This window comes from Falco cherrug, chromosome 15, assembly GCF_023634085.1.
Source record: "Falco cherrug isolate bFalChe1 chromosome 15, bFalChe1.pri, whole genome shotgun sequence".
Taxonomy (NCBI): Eukaryota; Metazoa; Chordata; class Aves; order Falconiformes; family Falconidae; genus Falco; species Falco cherrug.
Genome location: NC_073711.1, coordinates 23,640,684 through 23,668,363, shown reverse-complemented (window position 1 = coordinate 23,668,363; position 27,680 = coordinate 23,640,684). Strand labels below are relative to the sequence as shown.

The 27,680-nt window shown below is 47.6% G+C and overlaps 2 protein-coding genes across 5 annotated transcripts in view; one reads left to right on the top strand and one right to left on the bottom strand.

Annotated features, from left to right (window-relative positions):
• OPHN1 (oligophrenin 1) overlaps positions 1-16,498 on the bottom strand; it is a 68,143-nt gene extending 51,645 nt beyond the window's left edge. For all 3 annotated transcript variants that reach the window (XM_055727827.1, XM_055727830.1, XM_055727828.1), the window contains exon 1: positions 16,199-16,498. In XM_055727827.1, the coding sequence (XP_055583802.1) occupies positions 16,199-16,352 (154 nt within the window). In that variant the 5' untranslated portion in view covers positions 16,353-16,498. The remainder of the gene's footprint in view (positions 1-16,198) is intronic.
• A 243-nt stretch (positions 16,499-16,741) lies between these two features.
• YIPF6 (Yip1 domain family member 6) lies at positions 16,742-24,962 on the top strand. 2 transcript variants are annotated; one of them, XM_055727832.1, is made up of 7 exons: positions 16,742-17,129; positions 17,952-18,080; positions 18,624-18,702; positions 19,081-19,123; positions 20,133-20,258; positions 20,375-20,532; positions 21,117-24,962. In XM_055727832.1, the coding sequence occupies exons 1-7, from the start codon at positions 16,890-16,892 to the stop codon at positions 21,233-21,235; spliced, it is 894 nt and encodes a 297-aa protein (XP_055583807.1). In that variant the 5' UTR covers positions 16,742-16,889; the 3' UTR covers positions 21,236-24,962. The 2 variants fall into 2 exon arrangements, with proteins under 2 accessions (XP_055583807.1, XP_055583808.1); XM_055727833.1 differs by having other exon boundaries at positions 17,031-17,129; positions 17,952-18,103.
• Positions 24,963-27,680: the final 2,718 nt, after the last annotated feature.

The following is a 27,680-nucleotide window of genomic DNA, read 5'->3' as shown; positions in this document are numbered from 1 at the left end:
ATTTACTCTTCTAGTAAAAATAAACTCCCATCTCTCTGCACAGAATAACCCCAGCCAAGCTGTGCCTGGCAGGAGGGAGGGAAGGAGTGCCAGCTACAGCCACGCTAGTCTTAGGAGGTACACAAAGAACTTTTTGGTTGTATTTATGTATATATAAACACACCTCTAGAGACTGCAGCTATTGAGGATGTGCCCCACAGACTGCTCATGAGAACTCCTGCTAGGTTTTTGCTTTCAACCTTTCACAGCAACCATCAGTAACCAAAGACCACAAACAAAAAAATGTTGCTATCTTTGCAAAAGCCACAGGCCTCTGAAAAACCACTGATTACAACCAGAAGCCCTAAACCAGGTTGTGGTTCCGCTTCCCCCCCAAACACCAATGCTTAGAATTTAAAACAGAAGAAAACCATTGCCACAGGACAGATCCCACAAGGGGCTGCAGCCCCACACACCACCTCATGCTGCCATGGGGACAAACGGACACAGCTGGAGAATGAGGCACGGTGGTGCTGCTTGAAGGTGTGCGATGTTCAAGATGTCACAGATGCACATCTTTAGTTAGCTTTACACTCCTCAGAGAAGGGCCCCACTTCTCCAAGTTTCTGTCTGTGTGATTGCAATGGTCCTTTCTTGCCAAGAGAGGAAACCGCATCCCTGAGTACGTGGAAATAGAAGTACCAGTGACAACACACTGGTGACAGTGATGGGGACTACCAGGATCTCTGTGCACCAGAAAATGGGGGCCACGCTTGGACTGTCTCATTTAGAACCAGAGGGACAAATGTGATGTTGGATGCAAGAGAGATGCAGAGGGAGCAGCGTGATTTTTAGAAATAAACTAAAAAAAAAAAACACAGCAAAAAACCTCCTCCTGTGTGGAAGAGCGGTTGCAGAGTATACACTTCACACCTGCCAGGACCAGCCTGCCAGTACCCTCACACAGGTTATTCATACCTAAATATCCCCTTGCTGACCCAGTTACAGTACATTTGTTAGCTGTGCAGCAGTTGGTAGAGCGAGCACCAGCTCTACTTCTCCCCAGGAAACAGCCAGGCGAGAACTGCTGCTCCTCCAGGAGCTCAGGGGCCAAATGGGCAGCAGGTTCAGCAGGCCTTTGTCTACTCCTCAGTCACATATTGCTCCCTGTGTATCGCACTGCAAATTAAGGAGAAAAAAATAAAACACAATATCCCACACCTCATCACCATAGCAATCATTGGCCAGTGACATTTCTAGAGCAAATGCAGTCCTTAATTTAACTGGATTCCAAATGAGGGCAGATACAGCGAGGCATGAACAGCTGAATGATGGGGCTACAGCATCCCTGTTTCATCCCCGGGAAGGGGATGGGATGCCCTTGCCTACACTGGAAGGTGAGAAGCAGCTTTAACTAGTCTCCCTGCCTGCACTAATGCAGAGGCAGTTAGGGGGAGAGCAGCCAGCAGAGATCATCGTGGGGGAACAAGCCACTCCTAAGCTTCTGTACCTGCACAAACACCCAGCCATAGTGCAAAGGTGCCCTGCATGGAGCAACTTAAAACAGCTTCAACAATCCCTAAGGAAAATCCAAAACTATTTTGAGCTATGGCAATGAAAATAAACAGACCAAATGTAAGGAGAAGCTCCATTTTTGTATTTTGCTTTCTTCTTCTCAAGCTTGAAAACAGAAATATCAAAACCAGCCGCACACATTTTTTTCTTTCAAATAAGCAAACAAAAGACAATAAAAGTTCATTCTGTACTTAAATAAGAGTATTTTAAGCCAAAGACAAATTTTAGGGTTAGGATCTGAGCTCTGGAAATTCATTTTTTTCAGGGAAATGTTGCAAGACTCTGATGCACAGCAGCTGAGGATGCACCTAAATTGCTTCCCATTGCTTAGTCACTACAGAACATTTTCTACTTCCTTGTGGAGAGCTGTGCAATGGCACGTGCAGAACATGAGAAATATCATTTTTCCTCCAGTGTGCAAAAGAAAGGGCTATGATCCCTGAAGGGAAAAGAATGTGCCCACTGTTACCAGCCCCCACTGATGAATTTCCCAGGGAGTTGCATCATGAAGGAGACAAAGTATATCCACACTGCCACCCTGGAGATAGGGTTCTGGATGCGGTACCCGACCCACCACTTCCAGAGGATTCTCTGTACTTGCAGCAAAGCTTTATGAGCTGACACACAAACTGTTTGGCCAAGGGGCCATATTCTCTCTGAGCTCTTGTATTTATGCATCGTATGCTAACCGCATGAAGTCCCCAAACATTGTCCCACCAAAATACCTTGACTCTGAAATACATGAAGCTGCCCTGACTGAGCCCAGATGTGCCATTAGGAACGTGAGTAATGAGTCCTGACTCACAGAACACTCCTAAATTCTCTACAGCTGCTCAAACACAAAAACATGTTGATTTTTTTCAGATGAGGGAAAAAAAGAATCTTCCGGTCAGCCTTCTAGGTAGTCCCAAATCTACACAAGCATCTTGGGAGGAAAACAGCACTCCTGTTGCTCCATAAACGAGAGATGCTTACCATTAGGTAATTAAAAAATGTCTCAGTACAGCATAGATGATGCTCTGCATTAACCCGTGGCAAGTTGTTTGCAAGTGCCCTTGAAGGCTTTCTGGATGCTGTGGGGATTCATAAATACTGATATATTTTACAAAAGTCATTCTTCATACACTGATATGGGGTTTCCACTTGCCAGAAGTAAATGGCTAGCATGAACTTCTAAAAATAACTTGCTATATTTAGCTGTACTTTACAAATCTCTTGCAAAGGAATTTACTGAATGTCTAATACTTCTGTTATATATTTACATTTCTAATCAGTCCTTTATTGACAGTCTTTTACAAAATGCCTCATCTTTTACTATCTCAGTCGATCTAGCACAGGCTCCAGGGAAAAGACCAGGGCTATATAGTTCAAGTACAAATGCATTTTTCAGTAACTCTTCCTGCTGAGTGGCCTGTTGCTTTGCAAGCTGGTTATCTGCCCTCTGTGCCATTACCTGAACTCACACATCACCAGCCCACTTTCCCCCCTACCTTGTTTCTGTTTCCTGTCCTAAACCTTTTTTTATTCTCATAAATTATCTTCCTTGCCCAGGCAACCTTGTCATAAGTGCACAAACTTGCTCGAAAGGCTTATTTTCTTTATTTACTAAAGAATAAAAAAAAAAGGAAAAAAAAGACCAACATAGCAATTCTTCACATTTATCACATATGTAATATATTTGTCATGCTTGCCTTATCCCCCTTACTGACTCATGGAAACCTGCTATACTGTACCTGTATTGCTTTAGAAAAGCTGGCAAGCTTTATTATGCTAGACTGAAGATCAAGGAAGTTGAGGTTTTTCTGGCTGCCGTGAGCAGAAGGAGACTGTGGCTCTCCTCACCAACCGCTTCAGAAGTTAGGCAACTTATCAGCTCAAACCAACCAAAACAAAAAGGAAGCAAGCAAGGCTGGATGGACAACATTTTGGGGTATATTGGCTTGTTTTGGAGAAAACTGGAAGAGAGTGATGCGAGTTACAGCTTCTGAGGAGAACGATGCACTCTTCCCCTACCTCTGATTAAGGGAACGTTGATTGTCCAGCATAATTAGTGATCAATGCCATTGATCAGGAAAACAAGCATGCAGCAAAGCCACATTTTAAAGCAAAGACAAGGAACGCACCGTTCTTTCTCTCAGCGATTATCACTGGCTTGTACTAGTTTCCTGCAGAGTGGCACTTGAAGCCATATTTTTAATGTTTTTATAAAGGACAGTGTACAGATTAAGTTTTTATGATTTTTGCTTCTGAAATATCAGGATAGCCACGATCTTAAGTCCCTGTGAAGTGCAGGACCCTTTGCCACAGCCTCCTCCCTGGCCAAGCCAGGCAGGGGCAGCATAGGCATTGGTACCCATGCCCTCCCCGCAAACTGCAACACGACAGAATTACCACTGGCATCAGTGCTTCACTTAATGCTCCTCACAATGAGTGAGTGGTAAAACCACAATTTAAACGCCTGAAGTTCTCAAAGGACAGTTTTTCACCTCTGGCCTATTTCTGGCCTTTCAAACCGATCTCGTAGCCCTGCAAAGCTGGCGAAGTTCCTTCAGCAAAACTGGAAAAAGACATGAGGCAGACAGCCCAGAACACGTGGCTAACTGAAATGGAAGTTAAAAAAAGATTAGCAGCCTCAGAAATCAGCAAAAGTGTTGAAATGTGCATTAAGAAATAATACAGCTATAATTTCTCTCAATCATATATGTCGTGACATCCAACCAGTATCAGAGGGGAAATGACGAAGTTTTCTCCATAAATTTTAACCCCAGGTTTACAGACAAGTTGCCTTCAAGAAGAGCTCCCACCACCCCAAAAGACCAAAGGGGTTGGCAAACACTCCTCTGCTGGCGGTGTGGCTGCAGTCAGCCCGTCTCTTACGTTATTTCACTCCAAACTCTCACAATACGAATTTCTTCGTTCACAATTCAGCTCCTGGCAAAGCCTGACCATTTAGAAAACTATTATTTTTTGTATTCCAGTTAAGGTGATGCAGAGGAAAACGCATTTCACAATTTCCAACCTGATCACAGCAACCAAGGGTGCCAAGAAGCGACACCTGCGAGCAGTGTGCTTGGCACAGCTCTGGACCGGGGTGATGCAGACTACAGTCGAGCTGGTGCCAGCGTTCCTGTGCTGGGGTGGCCAGCAGCTCCTCAACCCATTATGAGAGGGCTCCAAGGGCAGCAGCACATGGCTGCTTTCTTTGAACTTCAAATGCAGAGGCTGCTATATGCCTGCCCCCAGCAGCAGAGCACGCCGAGACTGCTGGTGGTGCAGGGATGGTGGTGTCAGGTGAGCCATGGCTGCGGCGCTGGGCATCAGTGCAGGGGCTGGGGCTGTAATTCAAACAGGCAGCCAGAGTAGGGTGAGGCTCGCAGGTGACCGTCTGCTGCACCTACTTATATCACCATCCCATGGAGGCTAGCTTTTCTACCAGCCTTCCCCAGTCCTGGGGACAAGGCTTAGCCATGTTGAACAAAGGACAGACTCTGAAAAATAAAGGAACCGAAAAGTTGAGCCATGGAAAGCAAATTAATTTTCTCCTCCCTCAGGACAAGCGAGCTGTCAACGAGGGGCTGAGCAGCCCACTTCCCTGGGGAGCAGGAGAACCTCGTGCAAAGCAGCTGGTCAGCAAGGACAGGGCAGAGCTGCACAAATCCTTGCAGCACTTCAGGCCACGCGGAGCTCCCCAGCTCTGAGAGCAGCCGAGCAAACTTTTGGCACGGCTGCTTTGGCGTAAGCGGCAGAAGAGGCTGTGCTCCAAGAGCCACAGCTCCCTGCTGTACAAGCCGTACGAACACAGGGAAAACAAACACGAAAACAACAGACTCTTATCCGGGGCAGAGCATTAGCAATCCCCACAGAGATATCTTATGATCTGCAGAGCCATCAGATGCATCTCATTTCAGCTTCCCAGCAGCCACCCTTCCCAGGCAGGGGCAAGGCAAGTGAAAACCAAGTGCTTTTGCAGGCGGCTTCAGCGAGCGAGTGGAGCCAGCAGTTTGCTCCCCCAGCACGCAATGATTTCAGAGTTTCCTTCGATAAGGGTGCAGAGAAGGGCAGGCAGGAGGCCAGATGAGTCACACACGGTGCAAGGGGAAGACTCACAAGCAGCTTACAAGCTCAGTGCGGGGAGGAATGCACATCCCTCCTGCTTCAGGGCCAGGAGCTGCTGCCAGTGTGGATGAGGCCATCAGCCAGCACCACCTGGGAGCCCCTCAGGCACCTTCAACCTGACAGGCAGCCCAAACTCACTCACACTGCTGAGCACCGTTAGGTGGGCTTCGCTGAGAGATAGCCCACCTCTGCCAGCCTCACATCCCATGAGGACTTAGGGGTCCAGCTCTGAGTCCACCACAGAGGGTCCCCTGATGCCCTGCAGGTCCCCAGTTCATCATTTGATGGCACAGGAACAGGCTGTGTCCCTTGTTCTCAATTTTCACAGCTACGAGGTTTAGTAAGATTAATAAAATTATTCTTGCTTTAAAAATACCTAGCTTCATAATCAGTCTTGGCTGGAGTAACAGCATAAAAAAAGGAGAGAGAACAAACTGCAAACAGCAACCTAAATTCTAGGCCTACATGTATAAACTTTATCTCAGGCTATTCAGCTACTCTTATCATCATTTGAACAACTCGTGACTGCACATTCACCTGCATGGAAAATTTGGTGACAAAAAAAGGACACCAGCAACAAAGGCAGCATCTGAATGCACCCCAGAAGGGAAAAGCCAGCATGACCTGGGGATCACTGCTCCTGAAGGAGGAGCTCAACAAACAGTGGTCAGGACTCTGCAAGGCAAAGCACAAGCCAATGTGGAAAAGTCCATCAGCACCAAAACAAAAATTAGAAGTTTCCAAAAGCTTTTTTCTTCATACATGTCAGACACTCAAATAAAAGGTTCACACCTTTGAAACATTAATTTAATGCTTAGTAAGAAAAATAACTGCTGCCTGCTGAATTTCATCAGCAGTTTCAAAGCAGCTTTCATTTCGGCGTGTTCAATGTCTGTAAAATAGCACTGCTTTGTGTGCAGGAAAGAAGTCTGCCCTTTTTTCCCATAAACCTCACAGTTCTTCAAACTGCACAGAAACTCTGTACTTCTGATAGCCAATGCTGAAGGGTAGCAACCCTGTCAGAGAAGGTACCACTTTGGCAGTGTATGGCACTGCAGCCCGGCATCCACGGCATGCTCTTGCCCCTTTTTCCCCTTGGGGAAGGGGCCTCTTGGCACTTCAGCTCCTCCTTGCAGACAGCAGCTGCAGCCAGGCAGCCAGCCATCGGTGCTGGAGCCATGTTCTCTAGGCAGGTATAATACAGCACAGGGCCAAGGAGCCACATGGCCAGGACTGTGACACAGGGAGGCTTCTGGCTGCACATCATGGCACAAACTAGTGGGGATGCTGAAGCCGCTACACAAAGCTGAGATGACACACAGCAGGACAGTGAACGCAGGACGCCACATCTGTAGTTACCAGTGTGCTACCAACAGAATTAATAAATAAAATATTACAAAAATTTCTGAAGAAAAAAGCCAGAAAAGCTGAGTCCTCACATAGTGACTCAAGAGGAAACTCTTTGGTCAGCAGCAGTGCTGCTGTGAGCCCGTGGGCTGTCAGACACATTACAAAACATGGATAACACCCACATCCTCCCAGGGAAGGAGCCAGGAAAGGCAACAGAAGATGAATGAAAAGCTCTCTTCATCTCTCATGCATGACAGAAGAAAAAAATATACTCAAACATGTGAAAACAACTTAACCTCTTGCCCTGGCCTTTTGTGCCGATGTATACAGGCAAGTTCCCAGAAGGTGTATTGTGGCACTGATCGGGCTGAAAAAAGCCTTCACAAAATACTGCACATTGGTTTGTTTTAAACTGGCCCAGGGCTGGGCCACAGCCCATTCACCAGCCCCTGAGCTGGCAGAGAGAGAGCTGACGCATGGTGCTGCTGCAGCGGGGACTGGCAAGGGGCAGGAAGTGACCCCAGCCAATATTCATGCCTACTCTGAATACCCCTCGTGCAGGTGACAAGGACACGGATGGAGCAGCTGTAACCAGCAGAAGCCAGCAGTCCCAGGGGGAGGCTGGGGACCAGAGCCAGCAGAGGCAGGGAGGGGAGCGAAGCCTTTGCACCCATGGAGCCCAGCACCACACAGCTCACACGGGAGCCATCACCATGCAGCCACCTGCCCTGCCACCAAGCCCAATGCATCAGCCACACAGCAAAGCAAACATGACAGTGTCCATGTGCAGGGCAAGCAAGTTGCTCCAGCCTGGAGCATGTCAAGCCCTGAAACAAGGGGTAAGATACACCCTGCAACTGGAGTAGGGAGATACTGTGCACGCTCCTCGTTTTTCTGGCCTGCATCTGAAGATACAGCTTTGACGGCTGTGGGGAGGGTTGCCTTTTTGGAAGGGTTTTTTGCTCCCTTTTTTTTTTTTGCTATTGTTTTTTTAGTTTCTGGTTAAAGCATGTCTGGTTTAGATTTGCACCAACTTGGGGCCCTAGATTCTGTGCACATGGCCTACAGCCCAGGAAAATGAGCTGCTTCATCATCTGCTGGCTGCAAAAAGATTCCCTCTTCCTACCTGTCCTGAGGATACCCACAGAGCACAGATGCTCACCAGGGAGAGCAGCACTGGTCGCACATGAGCTGAAGTCCACTGCATTGAGATACAGACACAGAAACTTTTTTTTTGCAAGTTGAGCATCGCTTCAGAGCTGCTGCAGGGGACAGGGAATTTGAACTGCCACTCCACTCAAAGGCAGAGGTATAGGCCCACAGAGGAAAAAGAAGGCAATGTGTTTTTTTTCAGTGGAAGTCATCACATTTGATGAATATTGTTATGAACATCCTATTAGGTTATGAAGCCAGAGTACTTCCAGTAAGTAGCACTTCTGTAAATGGTATTGTGTGTTACCAGTACTGCAGAACACTGTGGTCTGCCCCACATACAGGTACACACACACACAGAGTTTATCTACTAAAGGCCTCCAAAAGTCTCTGTGTAAACAGCTTCCAGGTATTCCTACTATCACCTTTGCTATAAGATGGTGCAAACCACAGACCCCAGTGCTGTAGCACAGTGATACTTAGGAGCACATAGGTCTCCAAATCCTCAAGACATTTTCATTCTCTTATTGCATACTTCTTTTCCAGAGAAAGGTTTCTGGCTAGTTCCTGGCTAAAACTGCATGGCCTTGATGTCTTTAACTCATTGAGTGTAACTGGTCTAGGTGGTATCTAGGTCCACACAACACCACTCTAAAGCAATTGATTGTTTTAAGCTGATGTCTGCAAACAACTACAGCTGAAAATTTAGGAGAAAATTTAAAAAGTTATCAGCACTAACTGGAGCCCTTACTGAATGAAACCCACCGTGTTGGGTGATGGGAGAAAACCAGCAAGGAGCGAACAAATACAAGAGAATACATTATTGGCAGAGGGGAGCGATATATTTTCCAGCAAGTCATTTTTCCCCTGCTAAAGTCCAGAAATGGCTTAACACTTGCTGCTATAGCGTAATGTGCTCTGGGAGAAAGGCGGAAGGTGTCCCTGCAGCAGTGAGCCATCCCCCTCTGGAAAGTCAGTCCAAGGCAGCTCCTCCCAGTGCCACCAGCATGGGTGGAAAACCAGTTCCACAGTAAAACAAAAGGCTCCAGTGACACTACAGGGGGAGACCATGAGGGGACAACCAAGAGATCTGCATTTCTGCTCTGCAATGTTTTCCCCAATGTCCCTCATCTGGAAGGTGACTGATGAGGCAGCAAGGCTGATACCTGGCTGAACTCAGCCCCACTCCAGGTAGAAGCGTTCAGTTGCTTGCTGTCTGCAGCTCCAGGCTGAGGTTCCCCCTAAGCTGGTGTAATGATGAACACCATCTCCAAATGCAGGGACAGCAGATTGGCCAAGCTAATGAGGCCACCAAGACCTTGTTCAGCTGATTATACCCAGCCAGGGCCAAGTCTTTGTACTGAGAGCCATGCCTACTGGTACAGGGTCTGATCCTGGAACCATTCAAGTCAAGGCTCAGGTACTGACTGTTGTGATACAACTGGAAGAAAAAGGACAGACCAAATCTGAAGAAGTTGGAACTGTTCTGCATTACCAACATGGGCACATGAGCAGCCTCTTCATAATCACCTAGCCAGTGGCCTCAGAAAAACTGCTTACATGAGTCTTGTTCGGACACCAGATTTCTCTAGTTATACTGGGCAGTTTAATGAGTGGCTTTCCATGAGACAGAAGGCCTCGGTGCATCCACATGGATGATTTCTATGCACATCTTCATTAATGTGCCATATGCTGGCTCCCAAATAAGCTGCCTTTGTGGGACAGGATATTTTTCACGCAGACATCTTGATGCCAAGCTCTGCCGGGAGTGCAGAGCTAATGTTTGCCTGGCAAACTGCAACCCTTCCTGAGCCAGCACATGGACACTGGTGGGACAGACACATTCCTCTTCCCCCTTCTCCAGAGGAGCCTTAGGCTTGTTCAGACATAGGCAAAAACCAGTATCTGCCTGTAACACACTGTAGTAATAGATTCAAGCCTTTGTCTCTATAGACTTTACATGAACCTGCACATGGGGTTCCTGTAGGAACCAGGCAGACAGGCCACTCCATGGCAGCTTTAATCTCATTAAAATACTGCATTCTGTTGACACTCTGCCTTCTACACTCCAGAGCATTAAATCCTCAAACACCACCTCCAACAACAGCACAGGAACTTGTTGAGAACAGGTCTTCCACAGTGAGGACTGCAGAGTCCCTCAAGCAGACAAGCAAGTTCCCACACACAGTGCTGCCAGTACCAGACGTGCAGGGAAGAGGATAATGGTGGACCCTTCCCTGAGTCTCCTATTCAATCCCAGTCTTGGGGAAAAGCCCACCCAGACCCTTTTGTTACAGACTGCCATGTGCTTTGCAGGCATAGGTGCCTCTACACATTCCTTTATAAGGTTATCCTCCCAGGATAAAACACTTGCATTGCCTGGGGAGGACAATTAACTGACATGCAAAGTCAGAGGCAATCTTCAAAACTTTATGCAGTACAGAAATCAGGTTCAAAACCATGCATGCAACATTTGCATGAGAACTCAAAGCTCTTCCAGCTTCAAAGGACAGCTTACACCATTGCAGCATTTGTACGTTAATAAAAAGAGCCTCAACCTGACATTTCTTAAACTCAGTTTGATACATAATTACAAGAAAAGATCAAAGACCAGGGGGAAATAGATGGTTTTGCATGACCACACACAGCAGAGCACAGCTAGCAGGAAAGATTCTGGAAAACCCAACAACATACTGAGCCACAGAAAGAAAATGCTGTGAAGAGCCATTCTTCCAACAACTATGGTGCTACACAGTCACCTACTTCTGACATCCTTGCTTGTGGCCTCAAGCATGCAGCTGGCAGCAAATCTTGTCTGTGATCTGGTGCTGGCCACTACAGCACGGGCCGCGAGCTCTGCCACACAAACAAGCTGTTGCTGGGGCTGAATCCCCAGTGCCCACACGGGGCCCTGGCCAGCCTGAGGGGATAGGTGCCAGGCCAAGGGGACTGAGGCCAGCCCTGCACGCTCCGAGCAAGGCAGACCTTGCAGTTTCCATGGGGGCCAGCTAGAAGTACTGGTCTTGGCTTTCAAAGGCGAGCGAAGCAGCCCCAGAGCAGCCCTGGCCTCGGGAGTGCCAAGAAAGCGTGCCACAGGCCAAGCGCCAGCCGCCCCCCCAGCGCCGGGAGGAAGGCTAACCAAGGCTGACCCCCCAGCCCGGGCCAGGCCACAGCGAGCTCCGGCACGGCCAGCACAACGTATGGGACCAGCATCGTCACTTGGCACTGCCAGAGACTCTGCATACTCCTGGCACAAGAAAGAAGGGATGCAGCCAACTTTACAACAAAAATAACTCACATTTCTGTCTCAGAGTAACTTATTTGCTATCATGGCCTTTCACACCCAAGATTATTACAAATGAACAGTATTTTTCTCTGCTTTAGTCAGTTTAATTTCTCATTTGGCACAACCTTCCACTTAGTAATGTTAGTGTCCCATGTATAGTCAGTTCTCAAGGGTTTGTCTGTCAGCAAGAGGAAAAAAAATGCCACACTTACAGGCCGCAAACGTGTGACTGTAATTGCACAGGGACCCACACCAGAACATGGGGAGCTGCACAGCACTTGGGAGGGCTTTACCCATGGTACTTTATTTATTTCAGCTGGTAACACGTCAGAGTTGGGTGGGTGGGGTGGAACCGATTTCTCTTAAGCCCTTGAAAGGCAAGAGGAGTTTAAAGCACCAAAGTGCACCCCTCACCTGGGTAACAGCCCCCCACTTCAGACAAAGCCCTTGAGCACTACCTGCTATGCAGAAGGGGAAACAGAGGCATGCAGCAGACCAAGGGGAGCTGAAGTCCCCCTCACTGCTTCCTCCCTCTGCAGAGCCGGCCAGCGCTACTACCACCATGAGCACACACCCTTCTGCTCATGTGGGCTTGGGGCAGTAGGGGAGGCCCTTTCTGCAGCCCTCAGACAAGCCTCCTCTGACACACGTGCTTTGGAGCAGCACAAGCCATGGCCGCTACTATGAGTCCTCCTTCAGCCCACTCCCCACCCTGAGCTAACCTGTGCAGGAGCTGCTCCTGACTCTGCCCCACTGCAAACCAAACAGAGGCAGGGCTTTCCAGGGATGGTTTCTAGTGCTGGACCCTGAACAGCTGCGCCGGGCAGAGTACTCCCTCCGGCTTCTCCTTGCAGAAGAGCCAGAGGCGGGGAAGCCCTGCTGCCTGGGAAAGCACTTACCCTTGTGGCTCCAGCCTCTCCCTGGGATGGGGAAGGGAAGGGAAGTTCAGCTTTTCATTAGAAACATGAAGGGAAGCTGAAGTCAGCAGACTCCTGCAGAGGAAGGGCAGCTCAGAAGGAGATTAATTTCTTCTCCAAAGCCCACGTCCCCTCACCATGGGTCCTGCTGCCCTTGTCTCCCCATCTGGGATCTTAGCAGGAGTGGCAGTTTTGGCTCAGCAGCCAGCAGAAGCAATGCTCCCAAGCTGTGTCAACAGATTTGACTCTCTGGCATGGACAACCCCCAGCAGATCTCCATGTCATGGCACCTCCCGCATTTGGAAGGGGGGACTTGCTTTTCCTCCTCTCCAGACTAGCAGGTGGGCACCCATGAGCTGGGTCCCCCTGAGCCTTCACTCATCTTCCCGAGAGTGCTGGGCACCTGCACACCACGTGGTGCCACACATGGGAATCACTTCATCCAGATCAACAGGAATTTTCCTCTGAGAAGGGTCTGGGGTTGCAGTAAGCCTTGAGAGAGCTGGGAATAAACACCAAGAAACAAGACTGGAGTAAAGATGTGGCTGCCTCAAAACTCCTCCCTGCAGCACACCGCAGCCAGGTCACCCTCATGATGATTCACCACTCGCCATCACTGACCATCGGCACAGATGGGACGGAGCGGAAGGGTTTAAAACTGTGAAATGTAAGGGAGTACATGCATTTGTAAAACAAGCAATCCATTTAATTAAAACAGCACACCCAACCACTAGACATATACCACTGGAAGCATTTAATATTACAAATTTATAATTCCATGCTACTTGAATGACTTGTTTAAAAAATCTGCACTCAAGTTCACATATTAATTCACAAACACAATTACAGTGAATGAATCTACCAGTAAAAGGGCTACAAAAAACTTAAAAAGACATCCAGAAATCTCAAATAGAAGTCACTGAAATAGCACTTATGGATGCCTATCTTCCGCTGCTGACATAACAAAGTGATACCAAGTGGGTTTTTTCTTTTTTAGTCTGTAGAGACTCTGCTAGAACACTCCCAATATTTTACCACCCAGCAGGTAGGCTGAGACATCCTTAACTGGTCAGACACTTTCAACAAGAACACTGCCAGCAACCAAGAAAAGAACAATACACATGCTACTCGTATCACAGACAACTCAAAACCACCTGGCTCCCCCAGCACATGAACTGAAGGTCCTGCAGAACTCCACATAAAGTCATGCTCACTTTTTTCCCTATTACTTGGCAAATGGAAGATAAAAGACAACTTTGAGCATTCTCAGACTTTTAAGACTGTGTTTACAGATCACGTAATCCCAGCAGATCCTATTTTCCTGCAAGGGGGAACTACACTGCTCTTCTTGGTAGCCTGCACGAGCATTGCTGCGCTTGCATAATTCACGCGGATGCATGTGTTTGTATCCGGACAGACTGTGCTGCACACGAGTCTTTTGTTCAGCAGTTTCCATCACCATGTCAGACTGAAGAGCCCGCCAGCTGGAGACAGCAGGTGTTTGACATTTCTACAAGTCTAAGCAAAATGGGGGACTGATTTGCTTTAAATCTTATGTTGGAGTTTATTCATTAATTAATCAGCAAACACGCAGGCAACATCTAATTCTGTAATGTCACCAGAGGTCTGTATTCTGTGCAGTGAGTCAACACCTTGAAACAGTTTGGCACCAAGAGGGTGCCTCACCCATTAAAAGGGTAAGGCAGAGGGACCTCTGGACAGATTTCAGACAGGTGCAGTCAGAACAATCATCATAATTAACCCTCTATCCTTGACAAAGAGATCTCACTCTCTCTCCTGGTGAGACTATCATCATCTTTGCTTCCCAGCTGCCCAGGGACACATCCATCCCACAGCACTGCCAAGGGGCAGAAAGAAAATCTTCAGCCACCACTGTCACTGACTGGCAAGTGGGATAAACCAGCCATCAGCCCAAGCTGTTTGGGCAATGGACAGCAAGTAGCCCCAAATTCCTATCCACAGTTCCAGACAGGCAGAATTCAGAGAGGAAGGCCTAGAATTTTTTTAAAGTTAGCTGTCAGCTAAATGGGAGGGAGTGAATCCCCCCCAGGAGCCGATAGAAGCCCAGGCAGGTATTGGCCCCAGCACCCTCCCCAGCTGTGCGTGTCCAGCCACCTGCTTGGCTAGCCCATCCCTCTGCCTGCGGTTCAGCTGCACTCCTATAAAAGAAAACAGCACAAAAACACCCCCACAGCATTTCAGGCAAGAAATTTCAGGTTTCCTCAGTTCTGGGGTGTACTGCCTCAGAGTACACACTCAGTGCTGCCTGGATGTACTCAGTTTCCTTCTACTTCTTCCCTTCCTCCTTGACCAGCCTCACTGGGATGGGTTTGCTGACCTAGCGAAACACCCTCGCATCCATACTCTGAGTGCAGCATTAGGGTTTACAAACATTAAAAATGGAAACAGTTTTGACCAAAGTGATGAAGAAAAAGCAAAGTATTTATGTTAACAAGCAGGCTTATTAAAATCCCTTTGGTTTTCATTTTGGGGGTTGGTTTTTTTCTTCCCTGGACTAAGCAGAGATTTGGGGGTTGGTTTTTTAGTACGTTTTAGGGTCTTCCAGCCCTGTGATGTTTGCTGTTTCAGTCATACTAGCTTTTGTCTTTGCTGTTTTCCAGATGGGTAAACACAGACTATTCCCGCCATTGCCTTAATAACAAGGAAGCTCTGGATTATTCTTAAAAGGGCAGTAGCTAAACCTATTAATACCAACTAACAACAAACCAGCTAGCAAGAAAAGCAGTGTATGATCACAGTCTGTCCTGCTGATTTTTTTGTTTGCTTTCACTTCACCTGATGCAAGCGCAACCTTTGTAGCTGCTGCGGTGTCATACATTTTTTGCCATATTTTAATGAACATTTATAAAAGCAAAGAAGATGTAAGAAATGACACAGAGAAAGCATATTTACAGCTCTTGGATGAAAAAAAATTTCTAAGCCCACGGACAAGGCGGTTTCAGAGGACGCAACCTGGTCCAGGTATTTTGATAGTCTCAGTACTTCTGAACAAGTGACTCCCTTAAAGGCAACACCCAAATCGACATTAAATTGAAAAAATTCCCGGTATTATTAAAAAGGAATGAAACACCCACAACAAAAGGAGGACTACTGAGTGTTTCTGGATGGAGCCCTCTCATTCTCACAGCAGGCCATCCGAGGGAAGCAGGGCTGGGGGACAAGGGGACCCATGCTGGCCCAGGGCACACTCCACCCCTTCTTTGGTGAAGAAAAATAACCAAGCACCTTCCCCCAAATAGGAGAATATTCTCCTCATAGTAAGGCGCTGCCTGGAGAGCTCGGCCGGGTGCCTGGGAGAGCTTAACCGGCAGGCAGCCGGTGCCCTGCAAGGCCGGCGGTGGCGCCCAGCTGGCCCGGGTGGCCGAATCCGACCTGTCCCCACGCAGGACCAGCACCGGACCGGCAACCCACGCGTGGCCGCTGGCAGTTTGCTGCCCGTGGCCAGCCAGTCACCCCAGCGCGATGCCAGCGACGAAGGCAGCTGCCGAGCGCCGAGGTGCGGGGCCACACGCCTCCGCGGGAGCCAAGGCGAAGGTGGGCTCCCAAAACCACGTCCGCAGGGTGATGGTCAAGAAGGAGAAACCCCGCTCAGCCCGGGCAGAGGGGCGCTGGCTGCTCCTCTGCGCCCGGGGCAGCCCCGGGGAGGCCCCATCCCCAGACCACCGACCGGCACATCGCAGCACCGGCGCATCGGGGCAGGGCGCGGCCCTCGGCCCCCGCCCGCTGCCCCAAGCCCGCAGGCCGCCGGGACCCCGGCCCGCCCCGCTGCTGCCCCACTCACCCCGTATGGCGGCGATGAGCGCGTTGCCGTCCTTGATCACCTCCTTGATGAACTTATTGGTCCGCTCCAGCTCCTGCTCGTAGCACTTCAGCCGCTCTCGGAAGTCCGGGCTGTCCAGGTAGCAGTCGCTGAACTCCAGCGGCGGGTGCCCCATGGCTCTGCGCCGGCCGCTCCTCCCGCCGCTGGCACCCCCGGCACCGCCGCGCTGCGGGGCGGGCGCGGCTACACCGCCCTCCCTCCGCCCCGGGAGCCCCGCGCCGCGGCCATGCCGCCGCCCCGGCGGGCACCGCCCCCGGCCCTGCCCCGGGAGGCTCGGGCGGGCGGGGCCTACACCCCCCGCCGCCGGCCGGCCTGCCTGTGCCGGGCTGCGCAGCTGTGGGCCGGGCCAGGCCGGGCCGCTGGGCTGAGGCGACCCCCGCCCCACCCGACCCCCGCTTCCGGCCGCCGTGCCGCTGCCGGGACTTGTAGTTCGGGTCCGTCCCGCCGCGGTGCCCGGCCGGGTCCGTACAGGCCCCTCACCGAGCCCTGAGGGGGCCGCGGCGCCTCCGGGCCCGGCCCCGCGCTGCTGCGGGAGGGTGTTTCATTTCGGCTAGGCCCGCCGCGCCCGCGCCACCGGCCGGCCGGGGCATGGGGCAGGCCGGGGGTACGGGCCGGAGCGGGCCGGGGCTGGCCGGGCCGGGGGAGGCCGCGGATGGGCCCCGGGGGCTGCAGTCCGGGTCACCGCTCCGGGCCGGACCGGCGGCATGCGGCAAGGGCGCCCCCTTGCTGGCGGGGCGGAGCGGGGGGGCAGCCCCCGCTCGCGTTGCCATGGACGCCCTGGCGGTGCGTGACGCGGCAGCCGTCGCCGCGCGTAGTGATGACGTATTTCGGCCACGTCGCCCGAGTAGCCAACATGGCGGCGGCGGAGGGCAGCAGTGCCGGGGGGCCGTTGGTGAGCGTGGCGGTGGGAGTGGGCGGGTTGTTTCCGGCCCCTCCTGGCCAGCTCTGGGGGGCTGCAGTACTCGGCGGCGGGGTCGGGGCCGCGGCATGCCCGGGCCTTGCCTTTGCCGGCCAGCAGAGGGCCCAGCCGCGCCACGGGAGCCCCGGCCGCCGGGGTAGGCCGCCGTACGTGGTCTCGTGTGTGGGGCGGCGGGGGTCGCGGTGGCCGCCGGTTCGCATGGAGGACAGGGAGCGGGAGCCGCCGGCCTGCTGCCCACCGCCCTGCCTGCCCCAGGGTTTGCTGTGGAGCTGGTCGGGCTGTTCTCTGCATCCAGCCCTGGGAACAAGAGCACTTTAACTTTTTGCTTGGGTGGAGGAAAACTGTTTGGTCAATACTTGGCTTTTAACAGCCTTGGCTTTGTGCTTGGCCTGTAGATGTCTGTACGGTTTCTTCTGAGTTGCTTCCCCATGGAGTCCATGAACGGCAGTGTATTTGCGTGCGTTGGTGTGGCTGTATAGCTGTCGGGCATTACGCTACTTGAAAAACACAAGCAAACTTTTTACTTCCTTTAGTTATCTACTATAAATAGAAGATAGAAAGCAGGTTACTGGGAGTTACTGAAGAAACACTTTGCTTGGACGTGCCTACTCATGTCTTTAGATTGTGAGCTGTTTAAATCGGGCAAACAATGGCTGGCCTCTGTTGTTGACCATGTTATTAACTGTTGAATTCAGAGCAGCTGTTTTGATCTGAAACCCAGCTGAAAAACATTTGCGGTGAATATGAGCTGGTTTGTCCTTCTTTTTTTTCTAAAGGTTTAAAAAAAACATTTAGTTTGCAGGTCTTGCAGATGTGTCAATATCTGAAGATATTCCAGTGGAAGGGGAAATTACTGTTCCTGTTGGATCTCACTCTCCTGATGAAGACTACTCCACACTGGATGAGCCTGTTAGGGATACTATTGTGAGTCTGTGCCTCTGTCTATGGTAAAACACATGTTTTTCTGATAGCTTTGGCCAACTGCAAAAACTTTATTTTTGCAGAGCTGTCCTTGTATGTCACTGTAACTCGGGGGGGGGGGGTGGGGTGTATTTATTTATTTATTTTTACAACTAGCCATGTAAAATTAGTTCTTCTGGGTTAAAAAATACCTGAATTGTAGCCCAAAAATTTATTTGTGATCTCAAAATCTTTGCAAGGGCAGAGGCCTCAGATGGAGCCCAATAGAAAACTCTCCTGACTAATGGGATTTTTCATTACTTTTTTCTTCCTAGAAGACCAAACAAATAATTATTCTTAATTAGTTGTTATTAAAGGATAAAATATTGTGGTTGTTAAGGAATGTCGATAAAGTAGGCATTGTTTGCAAAGAATGCTGCGGAAATTTTTGAGTTGGATTCTGTCTTGATTTACCATCAATATTCCTTTACTTCTGTCTTTCTGCTTTCAGTTGTGAAGTGTAATTTTTATGAAGGGATAAATTAAAGTGTTACTTCTTTATTTCAGATGAGAGATCTGAAGGCTGTTGGGAAAAAATTTGTCCATGTCATGTATCCAAAGAAGAGTAGTGCACTTCTCAGAGACTGTATGTATAAGAAGATTTTCAAGGTCTTCAAAGGATGTTTTGCCAATCTGTCCCATGTTCTTTCTGTTGTTGTTGCGTGCTGAATAACAAACATGAAAAATCAGTATTACCAAAGCTCTTTAAAAGTGGAACATATCAGAATATGTAGAACAGTTAGATTTAAGTAGTTGAAGGCTTTTGAATAAATTGTATTCTAGAAAATGGTGTAAGGTGCTGTTGTGGTTAAACCACAGCGGATGCTAGATAAGCAGTTTATAAGGAAGTGTAATATGGAAAGTGATACATCGGAGCTGGAAAAGGTGCTTTATTGTTTGCAGGAAAATGAAACTCAGCATCATGCTATGATACTTATGATTTTATTTTTTCCTTTGGTAACAGGGGATCTTTGGGGCCCTTTGGTGCTTTGTGTCTCGCTTGCACTGTAAGTACTTACAGTGGGTGGATTTGGGTTTTTATAGTCTTTTGTACTAGAGAAATGAGAAACTCAAAACTTATGATTATGCATGTTGAGATTAAGTTCATCTGATCCTTCTCTGACCTTCAGCAAACACTGCTTGTTTAGATTACGTTGTAGAATGTTTGTGACACTTCAAGCCCATCAGGACCACCCATCTTTGAATTTAGGATTTAAGGAACTTCTCAGAGTTCCCTGTCTTAAGAATGATTTTACTGGGAGGCATCCCGATGCACCTTGTCCTTGATTCTCATGTGTTTGGCCAACTTTGACCCTAACCTGCAGGCCAAAAGCTTTGTCTAAGAGCTGCAGTGTATGTGGAAAAGCAATGGAAAAAGAGAGGCTGTTGTTCATAGACAGGAGATGATGGTGGCTCCCAGGAGTTTCTGGTGCTCCACTGGAGCATATGTGTGCAGATCTGCCTGGGATAGGATGGGAATGTTGTTGAGATCTGTCAGCTAACTGAGGCACACAGAGATATAGAAACCGTTCAGTAAAATGATGGTAAAGCTTTAGCAGTAGTAGATAATGTAATTTGAATATTCAAATCAATGCATGCCCACTTCTCCAGGCTTTGTGTTGCTTATATCCTGTAGTTACTATAAGCTTTCTTTAAGGCATATGTGTTCTATCATGCACTACACTGTCTACTTTGAGCAGTTACTAAACTTTTGGTACTTTAACGTTCACCTTTTAGTCTGTTGTCTATGGTTTTACTCTCCTCTGTATGCTTATTCAGTTCTCAAAATAAGTAAACAAATGGACTGAAATGCCCTCAGTTGAGCCACAACCATTTTCCTTTCCTATACAAAATTGAGGATACTACTAAAAAACAAGAAAACGGATGAAAAATTATTGGTCTGCAGCCTAACTGGGGATCAGTGTTTCAGGCTCCTATTCTGTCTTCTGCTCCAAGTCTATGAAAACCCAGTCATCAATTGCAAATGATGCTCACTTTATCTGTTACCTGCAACAGGATGCTTCAGGGTGGATCAGCAGATAGTAAAGACGATGGAGGACCCCAGTTTGCTGAAGTCTTTGTCATAATCTGGTTTGGTGCAGTTGTCATCACACTAAACTCAAAGCTTCTTGGAGGAACTATGTGAGTCCTGATTTATTTAGTAGCAGTTAAAGTGCTCCTGTGCATGGGGTTTCTGCAGTGCTTTGATTTGACTTTCTCCCTCCCCGCCCCCCCCCATTTCTGTCTCCCCTTTCCAGATCCTTTTTTCAGAGCCTGTGTGTTCTGGGTTACTGTGTCCTGCCTCTGACAGTAGCAATGCTGGTGTGCAGGCTGGTACTGCTGGCGGGTTCTGGGACTGTCAGCTTCATTATACGTCTTATCGTAGTAGTAGCTATGTTTGGTTGGTCAACGTTAGGTGAGTACCTTTTTGCATTGTAACACTGTTGTGCCTGCTGAGTAGCATGATGCTTAAGGAGGTAGATCTGTGTGCATTCTGTTGGGTAAACCAATGGATATTGTAGTTCAAGGTGTTTCCTAGGCTGCTAAAGTATTGTAGAAACAGTTCTTCCAATCTTTGTGTTGGCAGAGCTTCAGCCTCTGCTTCTGTTGATTTTTGTGGTCATATGCAAATAGCCTTTGGCAGAAGGATGATAATTTAATATTAAACCCTATGTGAGGCTACTGGGTATTTTATTCTGTGATCCATGTTACAAATACTACTAGAAAAAGCTACTTTCATACAGATGCATTTGCATTATTTCTCCTGTTCTTAATCTGCAAGTCTGACTCTTGTTACAGAACATTATTCAGCATTTGTCATTCTATGTGATAAAGTTGTGATTGGTACTGATAGGTCATTGGTATTGAGCAATGGATTACTCTGTTTTCTCTTTCAACATAATTGTAATGCAGATCCTAATTCAAAATTAACATCTGCAGGGGATCTTGGACTTTTAGTTCTGTGCTGCTTGCATTTCAAGTATTTTTCTTTTTCACCAGCATCTACAGCTTTCCTGGCAGACAGTCAGCCTCCAAACCGCAAAGCTCTTGTTGTGTACCCCATCTTCCTCTTCTACTTTGTTATCAGCTGGATGATTCTCACCTTTACACCTCAGTGATCTCCAAACAGAAGAGACTGTGTAACATGGACTGGAGTTTTTTCGTGAATGCTGCAGTTAATCATTGGCTTTATCTCTTTCTAATTTATATAGAGAGATATTGTACAAAGGCAGGTTATGGGATAAAGCCAGAGAACTGCAAAAATTGGTTGTTTGTGTGTCCCTCTTCTTGAAAGATACAAAGGGCCAGCTGCTGAGGGTTTTTTTATTTAGCTGTGCTCTTTAGTTGTGTTAAATAAAAAATGCCCACTGTGACAGGGATTATTCCACCTGAGGAATAGAGTGGGAGATGGTGGAATTTCAAGACATTGAGTAGATGAAGATGAAGTTATAGGATCGCACGACTTGGCAGAATTCTTGCTCGTGCTTGGATTCTCACTGAAGAGGAACATGCCTTATGAAATAATAGAACTTCATTGCTGTTCTGTGTTGGGTAGGAAAGGAATGTTTTTAACTCCTTTTTCATTCACTTACTGAGTGGTGAAATGTATATAAAATGCATTGTAGGGCTGTGAGCTTTCACTCTGAAACTAGATTTCAGCAAAAAATAAGTTGGGTCCATTTTGCAGTTACTTGGAGCTGGGTGGAAGGGAGCTGCCTTTGCTCATATTCATGTATTGTGTATTTTTTTCATCCCCCTTCGTACGTCAAGAAAGTGTTTCAGCCAAATGCCTTCAACACCATAGTTACACTAATTTATATTTCTTGTAAGAGGGAGTGTGTTTGTGTTGGATGGTTAGAAATCTTTTTGTGTGACCATAGATTAGAGAGTTAAAAGTCCTAGAGAAACAGTCAAAACTGGTTTACAACAGGGACTTAGATGTCAGTCTGCATTTTGAGAATGGGAAATTGTCTGGAGAGTACCAAGTAAAGTGTGTGTGTATGTATATAATGTTTAAAAAAAAAAAAAAATTGTTTGTGTGAAGTAAGTTAAGGTTTTGATAGGTAGGTTGTTTGGTTGCTAAATATCACACCAGGACTTCTGCCCGAAAGGTTAAAATTGGGTTGGAGGAAGAAAACTAAAATGATGATGAAGGTGGTGGTTGCTGTGAAGTAGGATATGAATTCCAGTCTTAACTGCTTGTATGTGACTTTTCATTTGGTTGTTTACATGGACAGTGTTTCAACTTAAATGTGTACATATTGTTTCTTTGTACTTATAATGAGATGTGAGAAACTTTTCTATAGGTTTTTGGGTTTTGTGGGTTTTTTTGGTCTCTTATTAATACTTTTTTATAAAAAGGGGAGAGGCTTTCTTCTCTAGTTCTCTGTAGGTGCGCTTGTGTACCTTGCCTGGTGAACCATATACAGGTGTACAAGTGTGTCATTTATGTTTCGGCATAGGGATTGATACTTGGAGAATTGCTTTTTGAAAACTGTACAGAAATTATTTATGTTGTTCATTATTCTCATTAAGCAATCTAAGGGGAGAGCTCTGAAGCATCCAGGGGTGAAAAAGCTGCTGTTAAAATGTCACTTTTCCTGAAAACAAGCACCATATTCTTTTTTCCTGCAGTCATGCAGATAGACCTGAAATTGATGTACATGGGTCCTGCTGAGGTGTAAATATGCCTAATATATATTTATATATCAGTGCAGTTTCTGTTATAAACACTGTAAGTATTTGATAGTTGGGATGAAAATTTCTATAATATGCAGATTAAAAGTACACTTTTACATTTCTGGGAGTGTGGAGAAAAGGGAAGGAAAAATCAGTTGCTCTCGGCAGGCCTCCAGCTTCGCTGCAGATCAGTCATTACCAGCAGGACTGTGTGAAGCTGGTGGCTGTTCTTGCTGCCTTCCTTACACCTCTGTCCATAACTGTTCCAAGTTGCTGCACAGGGAGCTTTGGTGTTTCCTAGACATGGGTATACAATGGAAATGGGGAATTTTTTAACTTCCATTAAACCATTACTGGTATGGAATGTGGTTTTTTTTCTTTTCAGGTGCAGTTTTCCATTAATTTAAACATTAGTTTAGCTTTATGAAGATGAAAAGAAATATTGAAGGGAAGTGGATAGTGAAGCTGTTGATGGCTACAGTGGGATTCTTTGAGCCAGATCTTTCTTTCCTGCAAGAATTTAACCATACTTTTAGAGAAATCCTTGGAATTCTATTTCTGTAGTGTCTTGTGGCTCAAGCTGATAATGTTATTCCACTTATCTATCAAATAAATTTAATTGAACCAGTATGTTTTTGAAAAGACATAAAATTAATTTCAAGAGGAATTAAAATCCAAGCTTTCTCCTTGATTGTTTTTGACTTTGTCAGTCCCATGATGGTTTGTTTTTTCTGTATCATTGCTCTTGGCTTATACAAGAGAGAAGAAAATTATTTTTATATTAACTAGATTTACTGCTCAGCTGGTTACCAAGGTTTTTAGTTGAGAGGTGGTTTTCATCTGAAAAAACAGAGCAGAAATATACTGGTTATGTGGTGAAGGTGTGGTTGTTTGGTTTTGTTCGGCTTTTGACTCATGGCAATCCCTTAGTGTGGAAACCATCATCTTCTACAGCTGTAAAATCTTTAAGTGAGTTTGTATCACTAAATATGTAACTTGCCATAAGGTTTTAGCTGGCTAGATGCAGGTAGGAAATTAGATTTTTCTGAGCTTTCATGTGTCCAGTTGAATGAGGTTACATGTCTTGCATATGGTGGATTTTTAATCATTGTTGCCATTAATATCCTCAGCCAGGAATTCGAGTTGCTGTAGCTCGTTGCCAGGTTCTCCTTTGCCTCTCTCAGCTTTCTGTCGTGTAAGATCTGCCCGATACCAAATGCTTAAAAGCATGCAGTGTATCTTGCAAAAATAATTTCCCCACCACAATGTTATAATTGTTTCTGGAAGATCTTCACTAAGAGTGGCTTGGCCTTTCAACTTGGAAGATGATAATCTGTTGGAAAAGGTAGCCTTTTTTTATAAGTAGAATATAATTGCTTAGAAAGGCAGAGAGCACAAGCAATGAGCACCAGTGGAAGTGAGCATTAGGCTTATTGATTGATGATTAACTGTTTAATGTGACTTCAAAAAATTAAGAAGCAAAATCTGGAATTTGTTTCTCAGCCAAACTGTGATGTTCTGTAGAGCCACTGCTTTTATTGAATCCGCTTGCCCCTTAGCAAACTGGTGGTTCCCAAAGCAAACTAGATATGGGCACATTACAGCACGATTGAAAAATTTCAGATTTAGGCAAGAAAAATACATCAAGCTTATTTGATACTTGCAGACTGCCTAAAATTAATGTGGATGATAGTCCTTTGAAACAATGGTATTACACGAGAGTGCTGAGCGTGCCTGTTCATTGAATGGTAGTTCATCTTGTTCAGCTGGTTGTATAGCACGTTCCTCCAAAAATGCATGCAGGTAAGTAATCCTTGTAAACACAACATATTTTTAATTTGTTCTGAAAATGTATGTGATAAACTCAGTTGTCGTGCTTTCCAAGGGGAAATGGCCTCTTCTTGTTTAAAGCCAGCTGAGGGAAGGATAGCAAGGACAAAAGCAGATGTCTTGCCTTTAATGAAGTGTTTTAACTTTCCTGTAGAGAAAGCAGATGATTTTTCTGATGCATAAACCAGGCTTTCTTTCCTACTAAGACTTTCTTAATACTGTTTATCAGCTGAAGTTGTATGTGTTTAAATCTGAATTTACTTTTGATCTATTTAATACCAATGAAAAGGAAATTTACTTGTTTTAACTTTGTAAATTAAAACACACTGAAAGGCATGTGGGCAATCTCATGTGTGGATTAAAAGTACTGTGCACGCTGTGCTTGTGGCAGGTACTGCCCGGGGCTGGCTACAGGGCTGGGAGGCAGCACCTTTGGCTGGCAGAGCCTCTTGTGAAGCACGGAGGCAGTCCAAAGGGATCCTGCCAGTACTTCGACAAAGAAAGGCATTTTATACAGCATGGGAGTTTGGAGGAAACTAAAAGAAGGGCAGTAAACCAGCTGAATTCTCTACTCCTGTGCCTATGGAATGCTTTTAAACATTTGATTTGTGTGCCTGCATCAGTGAGTTAATAGATGTCAGTAGAAGTGCCAGGGTGAGGTATAAACCTTTTTTCCCTCTGCTAGGAGAGCTTCACAGCTCTTGCAGATATATGTATTTGATGTTCTTGTGTTCTGACGAGTTGTGCTAATGTCTTGTTGGAGCAAGGACCGGAGTGAGCGTTTGGGCGTTCAGTCTGTGTATGCTGGGCCCTGGTCCTGCACAGGGCAGTGCTGTAGGGGATCGGCGCCCCTGTGTCCTATGAGGGGAAAAAAAATCCCCGAAGTTCTCGTTACAGGCCCACAAGAGACATGCCAAAGTGCCAGTAACACTCGGGTTCTGCAAGGACAAGACACCAGAGGGGAGCTGTGTATTGGTAACAGCAGGAGGGCACAGCCCCCCAGGTCCCTGGCCGGACGACACAAGCGTGCTGTACCCCAGAGCAGGACACGTCAGAGTCAGAGACACGTGCCACAACCCTTCAAAGCTGAGCCAAGACATCAGTTGGCTTGTGCTCAGACCTTGCCTGTGCTCCCATCTGGTGGCAGGCTCTGCTAAGGAGAATGACAGCCCTGAAATCGGTATTCATGCCAGACACCCCCCTCTCGTTGCCTGCAGCATCAGAGAAGGAAGGTCTCTGTAACCACTTAATTGACACAAGTCTGCCCAGGCAATGCTTACCGAGGCTCGGTGTGCCATGATGAAAATGTGAGGGGACTAAATAAGCTGTGGCTACAGAGGCAGCGCAAAGCTGGCAGGAAGGTGGCCTAATCAATAAATTGCAATTAAACCCCATCTCTCAGCAGGTCGAGGGAGGTGATCCTCCCCCTCTGTCTGCCCTCGTGAGGCCGCATCTGGAGCCCTGTGTCCGGTTCTGGGCTCCCCAGTTCAAGAGACGGGACTACTGGAGAGGGTCCAGCAGAGGGCTACAAAGATGATGGGACTGTAGCATCTCCCTTATGAGGAAAGGCTGACAGAGCTGGGACTGTTCAGCTGAGAGAGGAGAGGGCTGAGAGGGGTCTTATCAATGTCTACAGGTATATTAGGGGTGAGCGTCAGGAGGATGGGGCCAAGCTCTTTTCAGTGGTGCCCAGTGACAGGACAAGGGGTGACAGGCACAAACTGCAACACTGGGAGTTCTAGCTGAATATGAGGGGGAAAAATACTTTGGAGGGTGACAGAGTCCTGGAACAGGCTGCACAGAGAGGCTGTGGAGTCTCCTTCCCGGGAGATATTCACAGCCTGCCTGGACACGATCCTGTGCAGCCTGCTCTAGGAGAGCCTGCTGTAGCAGGGGGATGGACTAGATGGTCTCTGGAGGTGCCTTCCCACCCTGACCAGCCTGTGGTTGTGACAGGCACTGGAATTTCAGGCAATCGCCTGAAGTATGCCCATGCTCTTGCACTGTGCGGTGGGGTGGCAGCGGTGACCCCCTGCAGCAGCCAGGCACCTTGGCTGGGCAGCCGTCCCTCGGAGGCCGTGGCAGCAGGGGCACAGCCAGCCCAGCTCTGGGCTCTCCGTTGTGTGGCTGGAGGAGCCCAAAATGTCCCAGCAGGCACGAGAGGGCGGCAGGGCCTTGCAGTCCCTTAGAACCTGGCTTTTTCTCTCTCGTGGCTGGCTTTTTTTTGTTCCCTCCCCTTGGCTTTTTCTGTTCCATCCGAGGCGGTCCAGGGTGCAGCAGCCTGCTTTTCCCTGTCCCGTTTAGCAGGAACACCTCATGGGCAGCCCCAGTGGGGTGAGTGCTGAGCTTCCAGCCTCAGCCCTGATGGGTGCATGGGGAGACGTGCGGACGCAGTGTTTTGCAATCTGTTTAGCTCTGCTCTTGGAAGCAAAATTGCTGCACCTGAAAGAACTGGTCTGAGACCACCCTGGTTTGTCAGCAGTTTGCATGTTGCCCATGGCTGATGCTTCTTGGGCAGGTGGGTTGTTGCTTCCTCCTTGATCGGCTGTGTGACCTTTCCTGTCATTGCTGCAAGGGGAGGATGCTTAGCAAAAGGAAGCGTGTAACTTAACCATGAATGCAGACTGACTAGTAGTGAAGGACTTAAAAATACTAAGATTTTACCAGTGGCTATAGTGATGGGTTTTCTGTGGGTTCTGGTTTTATTCTGTGGAAGCTTTGTATATCATTAGCATTGGTCAAAATTAACTGTTTTTGCAGGATTGCTGTATGACTTTGCTCTTTAATGTAATCTTTAAGAATTGTAAGTAATTTAAAGGCAGAAAATCCTGACTGTTCTGAAAACATCTCTTCAGTCCATCAAGTAATCTGAAACATTGCTTTCAGTCGCCCACGTTCCTTTTCCAGCCCTCCAGCTGCGAGGGACCCACCTTCGCTTTCTCACACCCAGAGGTGCCAGCGTGAGAGGGACCTGCCCTCCTCCCCTGCCATGGGGGTATGGGTGCACTGCCCACCTCCCTCCTCATGCACAAACTGCAGCAGAAGGGGAAACTG